We start from the raw sequence: 19441 nt of genomic DNA on the forward strand, positions 1-19441 counted from the left end.
CACTACGGATGAGCAGCATGGAGATTTTTTGTGGTTTCAATTATGTGTTTGAATCTGGGGCGCCGTCAGCCTCCATTAGATGGAATTTTGTTGCTACCTCCTCTCCCCTTGGATCTCTGCAAGTGTTCTCTAAAACTTCACCTGAGCCTCCCTCGGCATATGGGTGAGTAGATAATGGCTGAATTTTCATTATTGAGTGCACTATCCCTTTAAATAATTTTAATTGTTCCATTACCTAGTTTATAAGAATGACTGCATTATGTGTTGGTGGTACATAATGTTATGCACATAAACATTTAATAAATTGTTTATAGCACACTTTAAGTGGTTGTAGGCAGGTATAAGTGTTTGTTAATGTATTCATTAACTCCTCCTGTAGGCACCAATAAATGGTGCCTGGTGTATTAACAGATAATGAGTTACAATACAGTAAAACACAGTTGTAAGAGGCACTAAAATGTCTTTGTAGCTACAAGTTAAGTGTTGTTTATTCCATTCAGTTTGGAAATAATGCAGCTATAAATTCTGGAAACATTACTAAATGCAAATGGCTCTTTCACTCTGCAGTTTGGGCATCATTTAGCCCTTAAATCATTTTATGTACCATTTTCCAGAGAACGCCATTGTATTTAGGGATGTTAGTGTTAGTAGTCCACTACTTCCTCCTCTTAACGCCTCATTATGAGTTGGAAGTTAATCATATTTTGCATTTGCACATTCACCTCAACTGATTTTATACTGCTGCATATCTTATCATAAATAATATGGTGGGACACCTGTAGAAAGCAAATGTCTATTTAATGGATGTAAACATCATGAAGCTGTCATGAGCACAGCAATATTTTAATTATCAGAATTTATTTTGTATACTATCATGGATGGATTATCAGTGACAAAGCCAATCAGGATATGAAATGTTTCTTTATAGATGACCTTTGACACACCTCATCTTATGTGAATGTCAGTTTTATTCTTTAGTTTATCATCTTTTCACACTATTTAATGAGGTTTTATAATCAGTGTTGCATTTTCCAAATGCACGTTTTGCTATTCTGAAAGAACGAGAACCCTGTCTTGTATGAGCCCTCAGATGCCTTTGACCAAATGTTCGTAACCTCATGTTCCAAATATTCATCCCGAGCACTCTGATCCATCTCCTCTGCTGGCTGTGGCTCTTGTGTCCCTCATTTGTTCAAACACAAATCGGTGTTGATTAAAAGTTTCTTCAGCTACCTCATGATGGCTTTTTATGGAGGTGACAGACAGACGAGCCATCAGCCGGGAGAAAGGTCCCAGTTGTGGTGATTTTCCATAACAAACAATATGGTATTATTTATAGTGCTCCCGTGTGTATGGAGTCATCCAGAAAGCCTGGATATCTCGTCTATGGCTCTGTGTCTGTGAGTGTGTGTGTGTGTGTGTGTGTGTATTGCGTGTGAGGGGGTTGGGGAGTAGGTGGGTTGGGGGGGGGGGGGCTCAGAGTAGAGCAGTGAGAGAGAAGACACGTGACTTTTTGATATGTACAGCCTTTGTGTCAACACATGCTCCACACATAACAGTATCAAATCATACTATGACCATTCAGCTTTGCAATGAGAAATATAAACTCCGGTTCTTACTGTATGTAAACCCCCCACCCCCCCTAATTCAGTTGAGGATTGCTGCTAAACAAAGATCCTGGAACAGAGCAGTTTTTAGGCATAGTTGATTTAATCTTTCATCGAGGGTACCTCAAGCCGGAGGGAGAAGTACAATTTCATTTCGGAATTATTTTAAACATACTACTTTTAAAGGTCTGCCATAATGACTTCTAGTGCCTCTGTTTCATTTACTACTTTACTGTCTTAAATATCAGAATACAGTAAAGTACTGTGGGTGCTCTCACCTATATTTTGTAGGAGGGAAAAAATCAAAAATAAAGATGAATGTGGGATCAAAAAAAATGTGTCAAGTGAATGTGTATTTGTGTGTAATATCTGTACCTCAGTACAGGAATGACAGAAGAGTTGAGAAATTAAGACCCCTTCTGCACAGACAAACAGTAACCTGGATAATAAATAAATAAAATCACATACACGAACATACAAATAATGATCATTACTTAAACACTATACTTCAAATATAATCAAAGCCAGAATACTCATAACTGGGATACTAGTGTGCATGTAAATGTACTCATTGATGAACTCTATGTTGTTCATGAGATGATACTGAGCAGGAGTTGACGAAATTGTATCAGCATGTTATTTTGCTATGACCAGATTATTGAGGGATGGGTTCAAGTACCTCTTTAAGAAATGGCATGACTTTCCTGGACTTGTCAAAGTTTAGGCTTGGTCTCTGTGTCTAGCTTTGCATCCAGAAAGTTTAGTCATGGTTGCCCCCATACTACTACCAATTGCAGTGGTAAATGTTTCAACTGTTTATCTGTTACTTTCAGTCATAGAATTTGACTTTTCTGCTGCATAGTTTTTACATGCACTTTATTATCAGTTAATAAATTGCTAGATTATAAAAAATTCATATATATATATATAGTATATATATATATATATATATATATATATATATATATATAATAGTTTATTGCCAACTTTTTAACATTAGCAGTACATGAACATTTAATAAATGGTTTACACTACACTTTAATTTCCTGCAACCCTGCGTCCTAAGGACATTACATTTTGGGTAGGCCGAATCACATACTTTGCCTAACTTTGACCTGTTGTCCTTGTTCATGGACACTTTTTCGGCCATCTAGTGGTAGCAACAGCAGAATACACTAATCCATGTAAAAACCAGATGGCAGTTATCTCTGTCAAGTCAGTCTACAGCCAAACCTGAAACAAAAGTGGACAAGGTACAAAACCTGATCACATATTATGGTTGAACCCATGAATTTATGCTTAATAATGCCTGTAGTTTGATGTGTAAATTTGATAAGAAATTCGACCCAATTTAGCAATAGTCACAAGCTAAGGCATTGTTAGTTAGGAAGAACTCATTTGGGGACATTGGGACTGCATGAGACCAATTGGGTGAGACAGACTGTTCCTACAGACAAAAAAGACATTCCTAATTTAGAATATAGAGAAAGGAAAATTCATACAGAATTACAAAATGAACAAAATCCAAGGCTTGTTAATATGTTGCATAATTTGCAGTTTTGCAGGTTCAGGGATTGAAATAACAGTTTTATACTTTACCACACTTTTGTGACTATTAAAAATAAACCCAATGTCTCCACATGAGGAAATCTATTTTCCCCCTAAAACTACTTATTGTTCACTACTTACTGACAATGATTTGTTTTCTTACACTTATCAGGTCCTACTTCTCCCAAATAGCTGAAGGAAATTAAAAATGCAAACTAAACAAAAGCAAGGGTCTCAGGGGGTTAATATAGTTTTAGGTACATTGGTATAAATATTTATGAATGTCTTTATTAATGACTATAACTCCTATGGGCATCCATAAGTGGAGGCTGGTCTATAAATAGACAAAGAGTTACAATATTTTAAAACACAGCTTTAAAAGTTTATCATAGCTATAAGTAAAGCCTTGTTTATTCTATTCTGTTTGGAAGTAATGCTGTTCTAAATTTTGGTAACATTATTAAATGCTGATGGCTCTTTCACTTTATATTAAGCCCTTGTGGTTGATGTTTCAAAATTATAAATAAAGAGACATTATAAAGAGATTTAAATGTAAATGTAACTAAGTCATTAATAAATGAACATGAACACATCTTTAAATTATCTTTACTGTAAAGTTTAAGAGCCAAAACAACAACCAAAAAAAAAAAAAAAACAGATGGATTTTCATTGGAAGGTTGTTCCACAGTTGTGGTGCCCTTATGGTAAATGCCCTGCTACCCTCTGTCTTAAGTCTTACCCGAGGGACTGATAACAATAGCTGGTCTGCAGATCTAAGAGTGGGAGCAAGGCTGTAAGGGCATTAGAAGGTTATTAATGTCTGATGGGGCAAGGTAACCAGTGCAATGAGGCAAGAATAGGGGAAATGTGTTCATATTTTCGAGGTTAAGCATGGAGAAGTTACAAGCCATCCAGGACCTTATGATTGCAAGACGGTCTGTGAGAGAGGTTACTGAGGAGTAGTCTGATGGATTTACAGATGAATAGATTTGTGCGTCGTCTGCATAAAAATGAAAAGTGATATTGAAGTTTTGCATGACTTGATTCAGTGGCACCATGTAGATACTAAACAGTAGAGGGCCAAAAAGGGACCCTTGAGGAATGCCACAGGTGATATTAGCGGGGCTAGACGAGACATTCCCAATTGATATGGAGATGGTTCTGTTATTTAGGTAAGACCTGAACCAGTCTAAAGCATCCAGTCATGCCGACCCAGTTCTCCAGTCGATCAATTAATAAGCAAAAAAATAAAGCAGCAGATAAGTCGAGTAATGCCCCGACAGTACAACAACCATCTCCTGAATTCATCCTAATATTATTATATTATAATATATTATTATGTTATATTTAAAACTTTTAAAAGTGCAGTTCCTGTATTTTGATGACTTTGAAAACCACACTGAAACTTCGCAAAAAGTGAGTGGTCATTCATGAATGATAATAACTGAGAATGTACTATTTTCTCCAGTACTTGGGCAAGAAATGGTAATTTGGATGTGGGCCTAAAATTATTAAGATTATCCTCATCGAGATTATATTTTTTTAAAAGGGGTTGAACAACTGGTGATTTTAAAATTGGAGGCACAACTCCAAGATAAGGATAAGGATAAGGACTTGTGAAATAAAATATCTGAAGATAAAAAGGCAGAGACCTCTTTTAAAAGTGTTGTTGGTAACAACAACCAACAGGGAGGTGGAAGATTTCACGCCATTAATCATCCTCACTAAATCTGACTGGGATATCAGATAAAATGAGTCAAAAGTCTGATGCACCTCTCTGCGTGGTGAGATAGACAGTAATGGAATGCTTTGGGCTCTGATGCTGGAGAAATTATCGACAAACACAGACCAAAATGCCTCACATCTTTCAATAGAAGGGACTCCATTGGAATCTGGGGTGTGCTGGATAAGAGAATTAATCATCCTAAATAGCAATTTGGGGTTGTGAGGATTTGTAGCAATAAGATGTGAGGAGTATTTTGATTCTTTTACAGTGTCATTTAATTCTTTTTGAAGCTCATGGAATTAAAATTGCTACATAATTTGGATGCTTTCTATTTCTGTTCAGCACATCTGGCCGCCCTTCTAATGCCCTGTCCTACCGTGTCCTACCTTAAAGAAACAACTTCCATGGTAGGACACGGTTTAGACATTTTAAAGGGAGCTTCAGCACAGTGCAGAAATTTAGTAGCCATCTCCTCCACGGAACATGAAAAGTCTAGGGGATCAAGCTGTTGAGATGCCTTACAGGGGATGGGTTGAAAGTGTCGAGGGCCTCTAAGATTAGAGATTGCAGGCACTAAAGGGACATTGAAAAGGACAGCAACTTGGTCAGAAACATGCATTAGTTAGATAAAGCATGAGTAAATTATCTATATCATAATATTTACATTTTTATAAAGCTGAGTACGCTACAATCTCTCCAGGCATCCCTTGGTAACTGTAAAAGCACCCTGGCTGGAAAACACTGGCATTGGGTGCCAAAAGGGCCAAAAATGACCCTTTTCCAGGACATGTGTATCCATCTGTCACAGTGCATGATGATTTATTTATGCAATGTTTAAGTACTCAAGTATTGAAAACATGACACCCTTGTCTTGTAGATAAGATAAAGGGGAAAGTCTATGACCACAGTGTCTCTCTTAACAGCATGAAGCAATCTTTATTTGGCAGGCAAAGGAACTCATGTGATGATAAGACTCACGATTCTTGTGTAGATATAGTTTCCTGGAAATGATGCTTTGCTTATCTGTTTAGTCTGCTACTGAGAGTTTCTTACATTTAGCAGGAAAGCATAATCTGAAACACCTAAATAACTTACATTTTAAAGTTCTCTTGTAAAGCAAGATTTTTAAAGTCCACAAGTTTAATTAACTGGTTGTAAAGCTGTGTTACACTGAACAGGCATGCAAAACATTGTTTTAATGTTTTTAAACGCTGGGTCTGTTACTGTATGTGTGAATGCCATCACAGAGGGCTTTGCGGTCAGATTTACTTGGCTGTATTAGTTTGTATGACAGGCCTGGTTGTGCAGTCAGGCCCAGGGGTCAGCTGAAAGATGACCCTGGTTAGTGTAATGCCCTAAATATGCTGTAAAGCATGAGGGGGCCGAGCAGGATCAGGCCCCGGGCCAAGTTTGGGTCTGCCCCCCTTTCAGAGGCCAACACGTCCTGTCCTGAAAGCACCTGTGGTGTCCCATATACTCCAACAAAAGCAGGACATCCATCAGTGGAGAGCCAGCTGTAGCAGATTGCAAAGAGATTATAAAATGTAAAGGGGCTGAAGAGGGCCAGTGTAGTGAAGTAGATGAGAGGGGGAGTGAAAACTGAGTGAGACAGATACCGAGATCTGACATATGTCATGGCTCTAACTTCAAGGACAGCAATGTGATATATGCACAAGAGAGTGGATGGAAAAAAACAAGACTAAGTGGATAGATGCATGATTTTTATTTTTTCAATTTTCTATTTTAATCTACATGCTCTTACATCACAACATTATGAGTAATGATACAAAGATCATGTGAACTGTGTGGGTGATATGATAAAAACAGTTACAGAAATGAGTCTGTCGTCACACTAAGCAAAACTTTTTTTTAATTGTTTTTATGTCAACCATTTCTTAGTTTTAAAAATCAAACATTAAATTACAAAATCTATATAAAAATAACAAAATACACAAAAAGTTAAGCTCATACATGGCTCAACATGTATTAACTCAACTTTCAAAATATTGATTAGTATATAACTTATATAGATGCATCCTGCATTAATATTAAATGACAGACTGTAAGATGTGGTGCAGTTGAAGGCAAATTTTATCAGTGAACTTTTATGATTTATGAGAAGTTTCATTGCCGCTGAATTGCAGTCAATCAGGAAAGCATGCAAATTCCACACACATCCTACGCGCTGCTTTCTTTGTGCAAACATTACACAACAGCGCCATCCCCAAAGGCAGGAGGTCAGAACATGCAACAGCAGTCTGTTGCACTCCAGATGATGTCTGGCAGGAAATGAACATGTGCTGCCTGGTGCTTGCATTTGCAGTGATATCTGGAAACAAATGGTGAACCCGACAGTTTTTATAATTACTGTCCACAAAACCCTAATACTTCCTCTGCTGCACCAGAATGTTATGCTGTGGGACTATTCAGTCCAAGAAGCAATGGGTTTGTGTGCTGTCATGTACTGCGAAAGACTTCACACTAACTGACTTCACACTATAGGATTTAGGGGGATATATTGCAAAAATGGAATATGATAAGTATATGTTTTTTAGTGTATAATCACCTGAAACTAAGAATCCTGTTTTTGTTATCTACACAGGGAGTGGGTCCTCATCTACTGAGACTGCCATGTTTCCACAGTAGCCCAGAATGGACAAACCAAAAACTGGTTCTAGATATGTCAATGTCCATTCAAGCCCCTTTGCATCAAGAGTCAGAAAAACACATATTTTTTAATGTCAAACTGCTTTATTTGGTGTTTTTACCAGTTTAAATCACAGGGTCAGTTTGTTTCGGAGATGAAAGGACCCCTGCAGATAATTCTGCTCCCAGTAAAAACTTCCTGAACATCTGAATCAGAAATAAGGTGAGCGCACATTTGCGGATGCTAAGTTAATGGTCCGTATCCAGCAGTTTTAGAGAGTCTTGTCTTGTATTGGGGAGGAAGAGACCTCTGCAGAAGAATGGCTCATGGTAAAAACCTCCTTAATGCTGAAGAATTCCAAACTTGAGAAGTTTCAGCTGGTTGCAGTCTGCAATCCTCACCACTAGATGCCACTAAATCCCCCTAAATCTTACAATCTGGGCCTTTAAAAGCATCTTTGATTAAAACATGAAGTGCAACTAAATGGGCTTAAATTAATGTTCAGTCATGTTATACATAATAATTATTAATATTAACCCATCAGCAGCTGAAAATAACTATGTACATTTATTCTGATATTGTGCCTAAAGGGCCAGCATTTTAGTACTGCACTCCAATGAGGTTGGAGGACTAAAGAGGAATGCTGCAGCAATGGCTGAGACATCCTGGCTTTATATCTCTCGTATGGGTCAAGCTCAAAGAACACTGGATCTTACATTCCCACAATGCAATGCATGTCCACTTCTTTTAAAGCCCGATGCATGATAACCACAATCACATCATCAGGGTTATTTTTTGGAACTTAAACTTAAGCTCCCTCCAAAGTCACAAAGGACATCATACTACTGTTTTCACAGGGTGAGTAGTACCTCTCATAAAACTGACAACTTTTTGATACTTAAAGCAGCTGTGCGGAACTTTTCGTTTTCGTTGATTATAGCGCCCCTTTGGTCGAAGCGGTATGACACCCACAGCCTGGTGTCGTAAAATTCCGACTGCAGCCGGCAATTACCGCATGCATTTGTTTTGGAGAGCGAGAGGATTAACTAACGTCAGGTCAGTACAAGTAATTAGCGGAAACAGCAAAATTACTCAGTAAATTCTCCTGTCGTGTTTCTGTTCTGATCTAATCTAATCTGTTGTGTATTTTGAGCTACTAAGGCTACAGTAGTAGTGTGAGCCTCAAGTTATTCTGGGTAATATAGTAACCGTTGTTGTGCTACTGGAAACAATGAGAAGCAGCCGTGTACGTTCGGTGTAAGGAGGAATAAACAGTTAACAAGTCATCTGCTGAGTCCGCATTATTATGTGAAAAGAATACTCCGACGATTTGGGAGTTATGCCCTTTCTCTATCATTTTCATATTGAAACAACATGATGGATATCTTGGCGCTTGTAGGGGGTCAGTAAATCTTGCGTGGAGGGATACACCGGTGAGCAACAGCTGCAGATGGCTCTGGGACAGGTACGCTAGGTCACTCGGTAAAAGCAAACAAAGAGACGACACGGACGATATTACTGAACCGACTGAAAGCTGTCCATCAGTTCCTGCAGGCCTGGGCGTTTTTTCCAGTTCATCTTAGGAACATGAAAAAAAGTTTCAGTCACTCCAGGATTAGTGATTGCTGCAAAGTTTTCATTCCTTGTGATGCACTCTCTGCGGCGCTTTTCCTCCTGATGATATATCTCCCCAACGATGGTAGCACCGAATCCCATTCTGTGCAGCAAAATGGGAGCGGAGGATTCAGCCTCTCTTCTCGCCCGCTCAGCATCCAACACATGGAGTTCCTCATCTGAGTACTCCGGCTCAAACAGGTATGGCTCTGGATCTGTGTCCGCTACAAGATCCGCTCTTCAAAATCGCGTTCAAAGTCGTCCATTGCAGCTACTATAGTCCGGAGATATTGCTAGGCTAAATAAACAGCTGAGTTTTGTTTACAAGCTAAGTCTGTGCCTGCTCACCGGTGTATCCCTCTGCGGATCACAGCGCAGGACGTACTGACCCCCTATAAGTGCAATGCTAACCGCTGAGACCCAGCCACTGGATGTACAGACACAAAAAAAGGTATCGATCATGTTGTCTTAATTTGAAAATGATAGAGAAAGGGCATAACTCCCAAATCATCGGAGTATTCTTTTATGTGAAGATACACAGTGAAGACATAACATAATCCTAACACAGCAAAGCTGTTACCTGCAGCCTTCGCTTGCAAAGCTAATGCTACTAACGTTAGGTCAGTCCAAGTAATTAGTGGAAACATGCTAACATGCTAACGTTACACACAAATTAATAGAAAAGTAAGACCTGTTCATAAATGTTCTGGTGTAGCTCTGAATTTCTTATAAACTGAGGACAACTGCCTGCTGTATATTTGTGTTCATGGCCTCAGTCACAGATAATTTTACATGATGCTCCTTCGTTATCTGCCATGACATCAAAAGTACAACCAAGTCCTCATAGATACATCTCTGGTAAAACTGTTAGGTGTTATGTGTTCAGCAATGTTCGTTGCGTACTGCTTACTAGAAGAACACTGTAAACACGGCTCCTTCTTCTTCTGTGGTTTAATCGTTGCAGGCGAGCAGAATCACTTCCGCCTCCGGTGCCGTATTCTGGTTTGCTGACTTCCGCTGTGTGTCCGACCTGAGCGAGGCCACGCTAAATAGCCATATAGAGAAAGGCTTTTTTGTCGGTTCAAATAAATATGCGGATATTCAACGGGGGGTGATATGAACTAGGGGCAGTTTTATTAATGGTAAAAAGTTCCGCACAGCTGCTTTAAACTTGAGTATTTGCATTGATGTTACATTTTACATTTACATTTAACTACTTAGCAACATTTTACTCATTTACATTGATCTGACAGCTATAGTTACTTTGCACATCCAGATTTTACATTCAAAACATATGATCTATAAAATATGGTGAATTTTTATGGGTTGAAATACCCCAGCAGCATGGCTGCATTGACCTGTTAAGGGGATTAACCTGTTTTGGGGCTGTGTTGTTCCCCTCCTTCATTAGACCCAGGGACCAATGAGTACTCCTACACTGGAGTACGACCTGGTCCCATGTGAGCACAGTAAACTAACATAAAGTCTTAGAACTAGATTTTACACAGGGTCTCTCTTCAAAGACTAAGTAATAATGCAGGCTTTAGTGGTGTAAGTTTAAAGTTGCTAAATCAACTAAACAATCCTATTTAAAGTAATAATAATTCAAAACATAACATACAATGTATGATCAGTATATATTACTGTAAGTAAGGATGCATTTTGCTTAAAATACTTAATAATTTAGTACATTTTGAATGCAGGACTTTTCCTTAAAGGAGCACCGTGTAGGATTTATGGGGAGCCATTGGCAGAAGTGAAATATAATATTCATTAGTGTATCACCTGAAACTAAGAATCATTCTGTTTTTATAAGCTTAGAATTAGCCCTTTGTATCTTATTAGGGAGTGGGTGCTCTTTCATGTCGACCGCCATGTTGTACTGAAATGTTTCCGTAGTAGCATTTAGCCTTTCATGTTTTCATGTCAATGCCACTATAGGCTCTTTACGCGCTTGGAAAGGGAGGGATATTCAGTTGGCTGCAACCTCAGTGTTGGGGTAACACATTGTACTGTTACTGTAATCACATTACATTTCTTTGTAACGCAGTAATGTAACATGTTACTGTCTAAATTCAGTAATCACACCACAGTCACTAATCAAACAGTTATGTCGTTGCTTACATAAGTTCTTCAACTATCTACATAATGGGTGGATAGAAAAAAATCATCAAGCACGCCGACAGCAGCAACATCTACTAGTGGAGAGGCTCTTCTAAGTCTCTTTTATCGTTTTATTAAGGTTTATTGATATATTATTTTGAAATAATTAATATTTGTACCAGGCAATGTTAGAAAACGCCAACCTCCTTTGTACTTTTTATCAGACTTGCACCGATTAATCGGCAGTGCTCGTAATTGGGCCGATTTTCATGTGATCAGCCGTGACCTGCGACCGGCCGGTCAGTCTAAAATATGCCGATTTAAAACGCCGGTCAAATTCCTGGCGCGCTGCATGATTGACATCGTGTAACATCAGCAGCGCACACACATACCTGACAGTGCATCTCAGGTGATGTTGCAGAGTAACAAAAAAGTGATGTAAGTGATTTCCGCAGGGAGTATATAAGTACAGTAAAGCATTCATTTTTTAAAGTAATGAGTAATACATTATCCTTTAAAGTGATGACCCCAACGCTGCCACTAAATGGCACTAAATTCTTCCCACTGCTCCTTTAAATAAAGGACCAGAGTATTTCTTCTATCACAGAAACTGCAGCATCTGTGAACTTTATGTTGCTGTCAAATGGTCTTCATCATTCATCACTGCAAATCACATGCCTGATGCCAGGCACCTATGACTGTATATTTGACATGCTGTCTGGGCAGATAGAAGCTATAGATTATACAAATGCAGTCTGTTACTAAGTATTAGGCTGCACCACCTTGCCATGTCCAGGATTATTCCTAAAGGTGCTGACTTTTTCCTTTTCTGCTGTCTGCTGCTGCCCGGTCCCATGTACCTTCTTAAGCCAGTCCTTGTCCACATACGCTCTCACCTCCCCCACTGTACACCTCTTTTCTACATCCAGATCCAGGAGCTTACTGAACATCTCCATGGCCTCTGGAGTGAACCTTCTCCACAGAGGAGGAATGTCCTCCTCTGTGTTGGGTTTCTCCTCCATTCTGCACCAGTCTGCAAACTCTTGGTAGAAGTCGTCTGACTCCATGCAGCGCTCCCAGGGAAAGTAACCCGTAAGGATGCAGAAGATAACCACCCCGAAGGCCCAGGTGTCCAGGCTGGGTTCCACACTAAGCGGAGGAGCGGTCACTTCTTTCTGACCCTCCATCAGGGCCACGGTACAAAGCTCGGGGGCCATGTAAGGCAGGGTTCCTGTGATGAAGCGTATCAGAGTGCCTCTCTTCTGGGCCAGGCCAAAGTCTGCCAGCTTCACTTGGCAGCAGTGATTGTCCAACAGGAGGATGTTTTCAGGCTTGACATCACGATGGACCAGACCATGGCTGTGGATAAACTCCAGTGCACTGGCGATCTGGAGGACACAACGTTTTACTGAAGATTCGGGGATACCCACCTGAAAATATCAGACAAAGGAGAGAGAGGACTCTTCATGTTATTTACAAAGTTGCCAGAATAAAAAGTGAGCACTCATCACAAAGTACCGTGTAAAGAAAATAAGGCTGGATCCAAGTGTCCACCTTCCAGACTTTCAGGCATGGGTACTGTGTTCAGACTCATCACTCAAGCTGCAAGGCTGCATGAGCACCTGACGAGACAGGCCTCGCATGCAACAGTTTCATACAGTTACATTTAAGCATCATTTTTTCCCTTTACATATTTCGACATACTTACAGTATATGGTTAAATATTTCCACATGATGCAAGTCACATCTCATTATTTTTTTTTATACATTTAATGCAGGATATATATTATAATTTATATCCTTCGTCCCGACAGCAATAAGACTGTTTAACACTTCCTGAATCCAGTCACACACACAGTTACACACATCACATTAGCCACAACTGGCTGGACTGTGGAATGGACAATATTCTTTTAATTTAATTTCTATTCATGCACTTATTTTAACTGATCTTGTCTTATGTCTGTTTTAATACCTCTGTGTCGTTGTTGATGAGGGGAAGTGTGGTTGTTGTTCTTTCTCTTTTATGAGTTGCTGGACAGCTTGCGTTAATATTGACCTTATATCAGCCCTGCACCTCAGAGAATTGTGAATATCACAATCTGTATTCATATAAAACTAAAGCCTAGAGGCTTTTAAATACAAATTTGTTACAGGCATAAATTTCACACAGACATATTTTTTAAAAGACAGTTACTTTAACTAAAGGTAATATATCAGTCCCTTCATGATATTGGGATGTTGTGATCCTGGCACTTAACGCAGATTCAGACAATAACCATGAATTCTATGGGATCTTGCAATCTTTTCCAGTCACCGCAATTTAATGCAAATTTGATCATTTAAAATGGGTGAAATCTCATTTCATTGAAGATCTGCGCACAGCTCTACAATGATTCTCTTTCTCTCTCTCAGTACGTTTACATGACATTAGAGAAAATTGGTTTATTGTGTCAGGCTGACTAAAACTGGACATTTAAAATGCATGTAAACATGTTAGTCTGACTGCAATTGTACTAAATCCAATTTCTCAAAGTCGGACTAACACACCCAGATAATGCGAACGGGAGTCGAATCAGTCCTGCATTTATACAGTCAATCAGAAGTTCGGAACCAAACTGGCCTTGGTGCTCTGCACATGCTCCAGTTTCCACCCAGGGCTTTGACCTGGAAGTCGAATAGCATTAAATGCATAACAGAAGAAGCTGGTAACAACATGGTGAAATCTACATCCAGAGCCATACATTTTTGAATGGATCACGAGACATCTTTCATGCTGTGTTACCTGAAAGGATAAATATTTTGAACTACATGGATGGGAGGAAAACACAGTCTGGTCACCTGTTCAAAAAAGTGGCAGAACAGCTGGACGACGCTAGATTGTTTGGTCTGTGACGTAAAAGGTCAACCGGAAAAAGGTCCAATACTAACAAACTGAAAGGGAGTATGTTGCCACCTATCATAGATCATAGTGGAAGCAGACATACTTTGGCCAGTAAATCGATTCCTGTACCGTGCTTGTTTACTGAGACAAGGACAGTGGTCCAGTTACATGGCCTTGTTGAGCTACGGTTACAGCTTGATTTATCTGTGCTTATAAATGTGCTGTCTATGTTTATCATGGGACTACTGGTGTGAAAGTGCATGCTCTGTTCTTCGGACAAAGTCACACAGACAGTTACAGGGCTTCTGTTAGCATCACATGGCTAAAGTTTATTAACAGGTTTGAAGCCAGAGTAGAGCTGTTTCGCTGTCAGTGTAAGATTGTTGGGACCCTTGAACTGTTTGGTGTTGGACGTTAGCAACTGCTGTCATGTTAACCTCAGGTAGGCCTAACACTCCAGAAAAGACATTCTAATAAAATTCCCATCAACCTCAACTGTACTTTGTGTTCTGTACTAATTAGCAAAAATTAGCATGCCAACATACTAAACTAAAACAGCTGTGACACTGTGAGCTGGTTAGCATGCTGACATTAGCATTCATCTCAAAGCACCGTGCTGTATCTAAATACAGCCTCACAGAGCCAGTAGCCTGGCATTAGCCTTAGTGTCTTAGTGGTGTTTTGCCAGTGTTTGACTCACCTTTGGCTGGATGACAGCAAACAGGTCCCTGCCGATCACAAGCTCCTGGGCAAAGCAGTAGTGCTCATCAGACTGGAAGGCAATGCCAAAGAGACCCACGATGCAGGGGTGGCAGGACAGGTGTAAGGAGATGCAGTACTCTCGCAGAAAGCCCTGCAGCTTAGTCGAGGCTTTGGGCATCACTTTCAAGGCCATGGGAGTCCCTGCGCAACATCCATACTTTACTTTGGCTATTATTAAAACCGTTCATGCACATCTTCTTTGTCTTACTAGGGAAATTAAGTATTACAGATATTTATGACCACTGCAGTGACACTGAACGGATATTAGGTATTATGCTGTATATTGTAATGACTATCTAATATCCATTGCAAGGCTTTTCTACAACATTAAACTTCACCCAGGTCACCCCTGATTGCAGTTCCAATGGTTATCTAAGCCTCCAGGCCTCAAGCCAGCCAGCTTTATGCCAGCTCGTGCTCTGCATTCTGCTCTCCCCTTTGTCATTGCTCTACTCTGGAGTTTGGGGTTCCCATCCCATCAGAAAAGTGCAGTCACTAATCTTTAGCTCTCTGTCCAGCTCAACCAGCTATGAATTACAACAAATTTGCATTGGCTGGAAAATTTTGAAAAGTTATTTATTTTCATTCATTTATTTCATTTCAGTGAAATGCCCACTAATTTTGGGGATTTCAGAACACCCACATAGAATTGTAACTGGGTTGACAGTTACAAAAAAATAAAACATATTAAACAAAGAACTTAAATTATTATTATTCAACTCATTTGTTAGTTCTACTTTCTACCCCCTATATTACTAATGCTGGCATCATAAGACACATCAAACTCATTGCCTTTTTAATTGGGAAAAAGTGGTTTCAGATCAGCAAGACTTTATGACCATTATTATATTTCTGTAATTGGTGATTGCTAAAAGGTTCTCGACTTAAAGAGAATTGAAAGTGCAGTCATACCCCGGAAGCGATGCGTCACAAGCAGCACTTTGCCGTATTTCCCTCGGCCGATCTCCTTGATGATGTTGAAATGTTCCTGGATCTCAAGCTGACTGAGGCTCTGTGCCGTCAGCTCCATCAGCTCGTCGATCAGGCTGCCGTCAGGGAGGCCCAGCTCAATCATCTGTACCCACACATGGAGAGAACAAAAGAAATTAAACCTTAGGGGTGTAAAAATACATAGTTTTTCTACTATTTATTGGAATATATTAAAAACCAGCATTTGTAGATCAAACGTTTCTCACTGCTGCTGGAACAAATCTTTACTTACAATAACAAAAAACTGTTCATTGCTTTCCACTTCACCACGCCTGAATGCCTTCTCTTTAGCTCTCTCCTATAATGTTTGACACAATTATTTCTGCTACTTTCCATGTCAATAAATAACTGTAACACTACGAACGTCTTCAGGAGAGACTCACTGAAAATATGCGCCATTATTCCCACAGTTAAACAAAATGACATTGTATGAAATTCCAGTGTAGATTTTAGGGGTGATGCAGGGGACACGTCCCCCCAAATAATAAGAACGTGAGCATTTGTCCTCCCCAATAAAAACATGAAATTAGCAGAAGAATTTTGTTTCAACAAAATTAAAGACACCATGAAAGAATGCAGAAAAAGCAGAAATTGGTGCATAGAAATTCACAAGAATGCAGGAAATTAAGTGTTTGATACTTAAAACATTCTTGCAGAGGAACCAAACCTCCACCAATGTTCACACAATTCTGTGTCCTTGCAAACAATTTTTGTCTGAGCTTAATCCTTCCCTAGCGATAGCAAAGCAGGGTGTTTATCCCTACATAAACCCCTAAAAGACAAAATTGCAACATTTGGCATTATTAATTGTTCCAGTTGCACAGATGTTTTTTTTGACTTTTCATTTATGTGAGAAGATTTTTATGTCTTCCATATATTATGTTGTTTCAAGATTTGGTCAAAAAACAGCTATATCAGCTCCATTGACCCTTTAACCACAGTTAAAGGATCGTGGTCCTGATGGTCATGATAATAATAATAATAATAATAATAATAATAATGCATTTTATTTATAGGCACCTTTCAGAGCACTCAAGGACACCTTATAAGTCAAAGTTAAAAAAGAAAAAACAAGCAGCAATGCATCAAGAGATCATAGAATCAAACAATTCTGTAATAGACAATACAAGTTAATAAAATGACTAGACAAAAATCATTATTATAAATATTAGGTATAAAATCATCATCATAAAGCCCAATATCACAAATCACAGTTTGCCTCACAGCATACGACATCCCTCTGTCCTTAGGACCCTCACAGCGGATAAATCATCAGTGCAGGCCACCATATGTGTGTTTCCGTGAAATCAACCCGAATATGCTAACTTGAAAAGGTGTGTATTCAGATTGGAATTGAAAGTGGAAAGGGAGTCAATATTGCAAATGTCATGGGGGAGAGAATTCCAGAGGCGGCGGGCAGAACGGCTGAGGGCTCTAGAACCCATTGTAGTCAAGCAGGCAGATGGTGATGTGAGCTGGAGAGCACAGGAGGGTGTGTGGATATGAAGGAGTTCAGACAGGTAGGAAGGGACTTGATTATGAAGGACCTTACAGGTGAGAAGCAGAATCTTGAAATTGATGTGATATTTAAGTTGCTCGAGACCAAGAGTGATACGATCTATGGAGGGGGTTCTAGTAATGAAAGGGGTGGTATGGGTAAAACATGTACCATAACCACAATCCATGGTTTGACTCTGGCTTAGGATCATGGATGAAAGACAACAAAAATAAAGCCTGCCTTCCATTATTACCCTCATTATTGCAATATAATCATGTGAATTCTTTTTTCCTCTCTTTATTTCTGTTTCATTTCAAGGCTCCGTCAGGACATTCGGATGTTGAACTCTGTCTTCTGACCTTTGTATGTCCTTGTCAAGTCAAGTTTATTTATAGAACACATTAAAAAGAACAAGTGTTGACCAAATTGCTTTACAAAGAGATTAAATAAAACACAATAATAATCAAAATAAGAACACAAACATAAAGAAGAAATTGTAAGTCAATCAATAAAAGCGTACCGTATCTTGATGAAATCATAGCACAAGCAGCCGTGCACGAATAACAAAATTAAGAAAAGAAATTGGTTCCGCAAATCTTCATGATAATTAAGGAGCTAAAGAAAAGAGACGGGTTTTTAGGTGGGTTTCAGCGGAGGGGTAAATTTTAACTGCTAGAGGCAGACTATTCCACAGTTGCGGGCCAACAACTGAAAATGCTTGTTCACCTTTGGTTTTTAAGTGGATGCGTGGAATGGACAGCAGTGATTAGTCGCCAGATCTGAGGGTCGAGAGGTGCAATAGGGGATGAGAAGTTCCTCTGCCATTTTATTTATCTTTAATCTCAAAATTTTAATATTCACACTAATCTTTTAGCAAAGCCTTAATGCGTTTACACACATACACATATCCCTAGTGTATATTGGAAAAAAAATTATTTCATTTTTCAATAATAATTATAACAACAAAGTAGGCTATATATAAGATGCAGAAAGACATTTGAGTTTGAGTATTTTTAGTGCACATTTGGACAGTGGTCATTTGTACAAAATGAATCAAAAATTGCACTGAAATATTTTGCTATCCTGCTAATATAATTTCCTATTAACAGCAGTAGCTGTAATAGCATTCTGTAATAGCAGTGATGGATATCACATCATTCTAACCATGATTAGATATTGATCTGTTTCAGGTCTTACCTTTTTTCAATTGGTTCCAAAGGTGGTCACAGAAGTCTGAAAATTAGCAAACCAAACACACAAAATGATTCACACGCTCACACCACCATGCTTACAGCTGACAAAATACAGCTAGTCAATGGGCTGAAAAAAGTGTCGCTTCAGTGTGTGTCCTGTCTATCCGCCACCCTCAGTGCTGCTGCTGCTGCTGCTGCTGCTGCTGCTGCTGCTGCTGGTGCACAGATCAGCGTGCAGAGTGGACCTGAGAGCTTTACACCGCCCAGCATGCGGCTCTCAACTGCTGCGATGGGGACAGAGCCCACTTTGACAGCTGATTACAAACTGCCTCTGCAAAGGGCACACACACACACACATACACACACACGCACAGAGTGGTACGTACACATAAAGTAAAATCAGCTCAACACTGCTTCTGTAAATATATGCAATGCATATGCAAAACACATAAACTTTGACACAGATAACAGCTCATTTACATTTACTTCACTTCTTAGATGAACTTGACAAATTCATGGGTCTGTTACCACTAGTAAGCACATGTTCACAGACACACACACACACACACACACACACATGGATACAGTGTGCACATACATTCAGTAGTGCCTTTGTACCCCATAACCTCCTCCCAGTGATCTCATTACTTTATATTAATGCACTGCATACAGTATTACATGGGATCGGCACACCTGTCACACACGATACATTCTGGGATGGGTTTTATGCTGGAATAAATTAATAACTAGAATTGCGGTTGCCTCCGTGAATGAGTCGCAGTTACAGTTTATATCCATATCTGTCCAGACTCCACTTTAACCCTAAAAGTTGACAATACTATAAAAACAACCAAGATGTCTCCCCTTCT

General features: G+C 39.4%; 1 protein-coding gene across 1 annotated transcript; it reads right to left on the bottom strand.

Annotated features, from left to right (window-relative positions):
- Positions 1 to 6683: 6683 nt before the first annotated feature.
- Positions 6684 to 18822, bottom strand: LOC117258717 (serine/threonine-protein kinase SBK1). Its single transcript, XM_033629821.2, has 4 exons — positions 18577 to 18822; positions 15804 to 15966; positions 14830 to 15032; positions 6684 to 12675 (listed from the first exon to the last, which is right to left on the bottom strand). Exons 2-4 carry the CDS (start codon positions 15964 to 15966, stop codon positions 12007 to 12009), a joined length of 1035 nt encoding a protein of 344 aa, XP_033485712.1. The 5' UTR covers positions 18577 to 18822; the 3' UTR covers positions 6684 to 12006.
- Between the last annotated feature and the right edge of the window lie 619 nt (positions 18823 to 19441).

The sequence above is a fragment of the Epinephelus lanceolatus genome, chromosome 8 (genome assembly GCF_041903045.1).
Source record: "Epinephelus lanceolatus isolate andai-2023 chromosome 8, ASM4190304v1, whole genome shotgun sequence".
NCBI lineage: Eukaryota > Metazoa > Chordata > Actinopteri > Perciformes > Serranidae > Epinephelus > Epinephelus lanceolatus.

What these genes read in the sequence shown, in the direction of transcription:
- LOC117258717 (XM_033629821.2), bottom strand. Translation starts at nt 15,966, where the DNA reads ATGATTGAGCTGGGCCTCCCTGACGGCAGCCTGATCGACGAGCTGATG. An exon ending in TGTGACGCATCGCTTCCGGG is followed by an intron (nt 15,033 to 15,803) that starts GTATGACTGCAC and finishes GATGTTGCGCAG; the next exon opens with GGACTCCCATGGCCTTGAAA. An exon ending in TTGCTGTCATCCAGCCAAAG is followed by an intron (nt 12,676 to 14,829) that starts GTGAGTCAAACA and finishes TGATATTTTCAG; the next exon opens with GTGGGTATCCCCGAATCTTC.